At 36.8% G+C, this 6,000-nt stretch overlaps 1 protein-coding gene across 3 annotated transcripts in view; it reads right to left on the bottom strand.

Moving 5' to 3' along the window:
- Nucleotides 1–6,000, bottom strand: part of SESN3 (sestrin 3) — a 69,935-nt gene continuing 63,935 nt past the window's right edge. For all 3 annotated transcript variants that reach the window (XM_081545466.1, XM_081545464.1, XM_081545465.1), the window contains 2 exons: nt 3,457–3,601; nt 1–1,197 (listed from right to left, as the gene is read on the bottom strand). In XM_081545466.1, the coding sequence (XP_081401592.1) occupies nt 1,111–1,197; nt 3,457–3,601 (232 nt within the window). In that variant the 3' untranslated portion in view covers nt 1–1,110. The remainder of the gene's footprint in view (nt 1,198–3,456; nt 3,602–6,000) is intronic.

Raw genomic sequence — 6,000 nt, 5'->3', positions numbered from 1 at the left:
TTTTTCTCTCTTTTTTTTTTACATATTGCACTCCTGTGCTGCTGTTGTTCAATCACATTAATGCATAGAAACACAATTTTTACCTTTGAATAATCAACTGTTTAACCTATCGTAAGAAAAACCATGAAAAGTAAGTTCTAGAAGCCTAACAGGAAAAAAATATAGGCATATTAACCTTCCTCTGCTTACCATAATATAGAAAACACTATGAGAAAAGAAAAATGTGCAAAGAAAATTTTTGGTCAGTCTTGTGTGGGTACATGTTTATATGTGCCAACTAAATGAACTGTAAGCAGTCCTGTGAGCACTGATTACTCTGATGACTGAGGATTACTGTCAGTGATAGAAAGGAGTGTGCATAATTCCACTTTGAATATATACATCTGATATGGAAAACAGAAGCTTCTGTTTCAGAAGAGAAAGAAACTAGCTGAATTTGGCATTTCAGTAGCATGCTATAGAATTCATCATGATCAATTTCACATTAAATTATGGACAATGGCTGTATCACATTTCATGTTATCGCCAATAGCAGTAAAAAAAACAAAAAAAAAACAAAAAAAAATAAACAGTGCCTGACAAACTCCTGGAGACACAGATGTGTGTCCTGTGAGCAGCTTAGTTCAACAGCGCATGCTTCTCCTCCACCAGGTGTAGGACACAACCTTAAAATTCTAGAATGGCCAGAGGAGGTCATTCATTGCTGAATTCTGATACCTGCAGAACAATTGCTTGAGCAGATTGTAAGCGCTTTTCCTTATTTAAAAAAAAAAAAAAGGAAAGAACAAAAATACACATACACACAAACCCCAAAGCACTGAAGTTAAGCATTAACAAACCAGGTTCATGATTTATGATCAGTATCCAAAAACCCAACTATAAACAATGCCAAGTAGTGCTCCTCAGTATTATTTTTGCAGTTGTTAGTCATGTTAAGCATCAAGGAAAAGAAAACACATCATTGCACATTACAGCCGCCCCCAAAAAACGGCTAAAACTTTGACACTAGAGAATTGAATAATGTTTGATGCTACATCACAAACAGCTTCTGATGTGTATCCCATGTGAAAAGGTCTTGACACACATATGATATCTTCCCTGGGTGATGCTTCAGGTCAAATGCCGAGTTATGGCACGAAGAGCATAGAGAAGCTCAGCTTGCATCCGTGCTTCCATTAGAAGTAAATTGACATGAACCTAGAAGTCAAAGTGTTACCAATTTAGTGACCATTATAAACAACTGAAAAAACTTTAGTTTATTTCATATATCAGACATTCAGAAATGTATTATAACATTAGGTATTATAATTGCATCAGTATTACAGACGCACATTCAAACACACACGCCTGTGCATGTTTATGTGTCCACATGATGTAATACTCATAAGAAAACTGTGTTTATTGAAAAAACATGAGCAGTAAAAATGACCCCTAGAATCTTAAAAAGTCCAATAATTTTGTTAGGATAGCTGTAAAGCCAGACAATCCTTTGCGTTATAAAACAAAAATAATTTTTGCAAATTACAATTCTCCTACAAAAAATACTTTCTTCCAGATGTAAAATTTTATATGGCTGAAAATCAGCCTGACATTTTCTATAGCCTGTACTTATTCCTTGGAAATTTTTTACTATTTATAGGCATAGCTCATTTTATTGAGATTTTGCTTTAACGCGCCTCATAGACACTGCTTTTCTTTTCACGAACTGAAGGTTTGCGGCAACCCTGCACTGAGTAAGTCTACTGGCATCATTTTTTCCAACAGCATTTTCTCACTTCTTTGTCACATCTGGTAATCCTCACAACATTTCAAACCCTCCACCACAATAAAGATTATGACTCACTGAAGGCTCAAATGATGGTTAGCATTTTTTAGCAATAAACTATTTTTTAATTAAGGTACAGATACTGCTTTGTTCTTAAAGACATGATGCTATTATACACTTAATAGGCTACAATGTATTATAAACATAACTTTTACATGCACTGGGAAACCAAAAATTCATGTGGCTCGCTTTATTGTGATATTAACTTTGCTGCAGTGGTCTACAACCAAACCCAGAATATCTTTGAGGTAGGCCTGTACCTGGGAGAAATCAAGGTGAAAATCTGAAGCTTAAAGCAATCTGAAATTATTACCTGGTAGTTTATTGAATGGTGATGAAATTTTGGTTATGTGTTTTGTCAAATGTGGTGTGTAAAGTAAAAGTCTATCATTGGCCTTTGAAGTATTGGATCTGACCCAGATGCTGGGAGATTGAGGGCAAGAGGAGAAGGGGGCGACAGAAGATAAGCTGGTCGGATAGCATCACTGACTTAATGGACATGAATGTGAGCAAACTCCGGGAGATGGTGAAGGACAGGGAAGCCTGGAGTGCCGCAGTCCATGGGGTTGAAAAGAGTCGGACACAACTAAGGGATTGAACAACAACAACTCAGATATGCTTAGCTTGCCTAGAGTCTTTCGTATACAGCTGTGAACAAGCACCTGGGGGAATTTTTGAGAGGGATACATCTCACCTGATAGGTTAAAATAAGCACCCACATATTTTCAAAATTTTGTATAAAGAAGTATGATATATTTAAATTATTTTTATATCTTTCTACAGGTTAGATATATCATTGGATCTATTCTCTTGATGAGTAAAGAGAATTTCTCGGTACCACTGAGTAAAGGGAGAAACTGTAATGCAAACTTATATGCAGAGCATAAAGATCCATCAAGGAGAGATGCTGGAGGTAAAGGGGAGTTTATCTGAGGTGTGATTGGCTCTAAGACTTCAAGAAAGACTGCTAGGGATGGAGGTTATAACATTCTCTATCAAAGTCAGATAGTTAATTAGTGAATATTAGAACTCTAAAAAGGTTTTCTTACTCTCAAGCTTAGGAACTGTGGTATAAATAGAAGATTCTTGGATTTAAAGGTCAATAGACCCCTGATTTAAGGCCATACTTATACTATACTATTATATTGGTCATTTATTAGGTCTTAAATAATGTTTCCTATATATTGATATTTCAATCCAAAAAAACCCTCATATAATAATATACTTGGCTCAAAGGTCTGCATTATATCGTCAAAACACTAAATTACCAAATTGGAATGAGAACTATTGTTCTGATAGGTTAACTGTAAAATGGCTAGAATGAAAAAATCTCTAAATGGATATGTCTTCTGGGCCAAGATCCAATTTTCAGATCCAATCTTTCAAAGGCCAGTGCTAGGCATTTGCTTTACACACTACACTGGGTAAAACGCATAACTAAAATTTAGTCACCATTCAATAAATTTGAATTTTAAAACACTGTAAAAAAAAAAAACAAACAAACTGATGGCCAAATGATGCCACTTCCAACTTCTCTGATGGTGCTGATTTATTAATATTTTCACATTTAATTTTTCATAATCATTACTCCTTATGTGGAATATATGTCTATGGTAAGTCATGAAACACACCTTTTCTGAGTGTTTGAACTGACGCCAGTAACTATCATACATGCGCTTGGTAGTCCTCTCAGGATAGCAGGTCACTGTCTTAATGTAAACCTTCAGGCTTCGTTCAAGTAATTGATTAACTTCTCCATAATCATAGTCATCATACCTGTAAGCAATATGATAACAAGCTTTAGAATGGCAGAATCAAAATTTCTAATTTCTGAAGTTATACCAAGACACAATAATTATCCAGTAATTAAATACCAAAAGCCCATTCATTAACTCATTTAAATAATAAATATTTGAGTGCCTGCTATAAGCCATACAGTTTCCATGTACTCCTTTAGGCACTGATGAAACACAAATGAACAAAACAGACAAAAATCCCTGGTCTCATGGAATTTGAATTCTATTGGAGAAAAAGAAAAATGAAAAAGAAAACCATATAATATATCAGATGGTGACAGCTGCTATGGAGATAAGATACAGCTGGGGGCTGGGAGGAGCGCTGTGATTTTAAACAGAGTGGGCAGGAAGGCTTCTCTAAGAGACTGACATCTAAGCTAGTACCGGGAGAGGAGAAGGAGCAAGTGCAAAACCCTAAGATAGGAGTCTAGGGTCTTAGTGAAAATGAAAGTCGCTCAGTTGTGTCTGCCTCTTTGCGACCCCATGAAAGGTAGCCCACCAGGCTCCTCTGTCCCTGGAATTCTCAAGGCAAGAATATTGGAGTGAGGTGCCATTCCCTTTCTCCAGGGGATCTTCCTGATCCAGGAATCGAACCCGTGTCTCCTGCTTGGCAGGTAGATTCTTTACTGTCTGAGCCACCAGGGAAGCCCCTACGGTCTCAAGGAAGAGGGAATAATCAATTATGTCTGATGCTACTGAGTAGGCAAAGAAGATACCACGGAGAACTGGTCGAGGCAAGGAACTATGGAGAGGTCGAGGGCAAGCTCAGAAAGAGTAGTTTCATAGTTTTGTTGGTGTGCAGGAGTAAAAGCCTGACACTGCGGTCAGTTCACAAGAGAACAGGGGATAAGAAAATGGTGACAGCAGGTATACAAAATGTTTTCATAGGGATCTGCTGTGCATGGGAGCAGAAGTGTGAGGCAACAGTCAGAGGGAAATTAAGGATGAAGAAAGGATTTTTTTTTTTGAGATGATGAGAGAAATAAAGGCATGTTTACATATTGATGGGAAAGATCTGATTAAGAGAGTAAAGCTAATTATGCAGGATAGAGAAGGGAGAATTGCTAGAACAGGGATCTTTAGATGAGAGGAGATGGGATTCTGTGCCCTACTGCATAGGACTGTAGATAGTTCATTCACAGGATGAGAGAATAACAGCGTAAACGGGCACAGAAATAGCTATGAGGGGAAATATAGTGATGGGAGCTTGTGGGATTTTTCTTCTGTATTTTCAGTTTATTTTTAACCCAAACAAAACACTTAGTTAAAAAAAAAACTCTGGGATTTTACATAAGCTTTATTTAGTAGCACCCAGCAGAGAAATATCACCATAATATTTGTTATTTATTGCCTTAAATATATCATTATATTGAATCTAATATTAATTTATACCATGTATTGAATTAAAATCTATTCAAATTAAAATCTATTAGTGTTTATTTTTCTTAATTAGGTTGGTATAATATGTTTTAAAATGTGATGATTCTTTCCAGAATAGCAAATGGGCAAATAGTGGAGCTACTATTTACCATCATAATAGTATCTTTTAGGTAGAATATTTCATATTTGTTGACTTTTCCAGGAAATTCGGGATTTTTTTTTTAAGTCAAAATTATAGAAACCACTTTGCTTAACAAATAGAATTCTAATTCTGTTCCATAAGGGCTTTGTGATACTATATCAGAAAGGATATAGTACAGAGTCAATTGAATGTATTCATAACTGGGGATTTTCTCTTTCAGCAGACCTATCTCCACAGAAGTCTTCAAAACCCAGCTCAAAAAGTATGTTCTCCAAGAAGAGCTTACCCAATTAGACCATTTAGTCTTATTCACTCATTCACTCTCGGTTCTCTCAATTCTCATTTTCTAACTTTAGGTGCCACTAATTTATTCTGACTTACAGTTTCATTTCAGTATTCTTACATGAGCTTATGTAAGTTTTATGAGGGCAGACTCTATCTTAGTTTCATTTATACCCAAATTATACCATACCTTCAAAAACCAACCAACCAACCAGCACTTGCTATAGTTATCTAACAGGATATCATGGGCTTCTCCTGTGGCTCAGCAGTAAACAATCTGTTTGCAATGTAGGAGATACAGGAGAAACGGGTTTGATCCCTGGGTCGGGAAGATTCCCTGGACGAGGGCATGGCATCCCACTCCAGTACTCTTGCCTGGAGAATCCCATGGACAGAGGAACCTGGCAGCCTGTAGTCCATGGGGTCGCAGAGATCAGACACCACTGAAGTGACTGAGCACGGCTGCACAGTAGCACATCAGCTATACTTTTGAAAGGTTCAGTTTTTCCAGGAGGGATTCTCAAATGGAGAGTTTTTCTACTGTCCCAAATGATTACTGGTGTCTCTTCCCTCCT

This window comes from Giraffa tippelskirchi, chromosome 11 (genome assembly GCF_054371585.1).
Source record: "Giraffa tippelskirchi isolate mGirTip1 chromosome 11, T2T-mGirTip1v1.2.pri, whole genome shotgun sequence".
In the NCBI taxonomy this organism is placed as follows: domain Eukaryota; kingdom Metazoa; phylum Chordata; class Mammalia; order Artiodactyla; family Giraffidae; genus Giraffa; species Giraffa tippelskirchi.
Note: the sequence above shows the minus strand (reverse complement) of the source record. Positions and strands in the feature narration are given on the sequence as shown.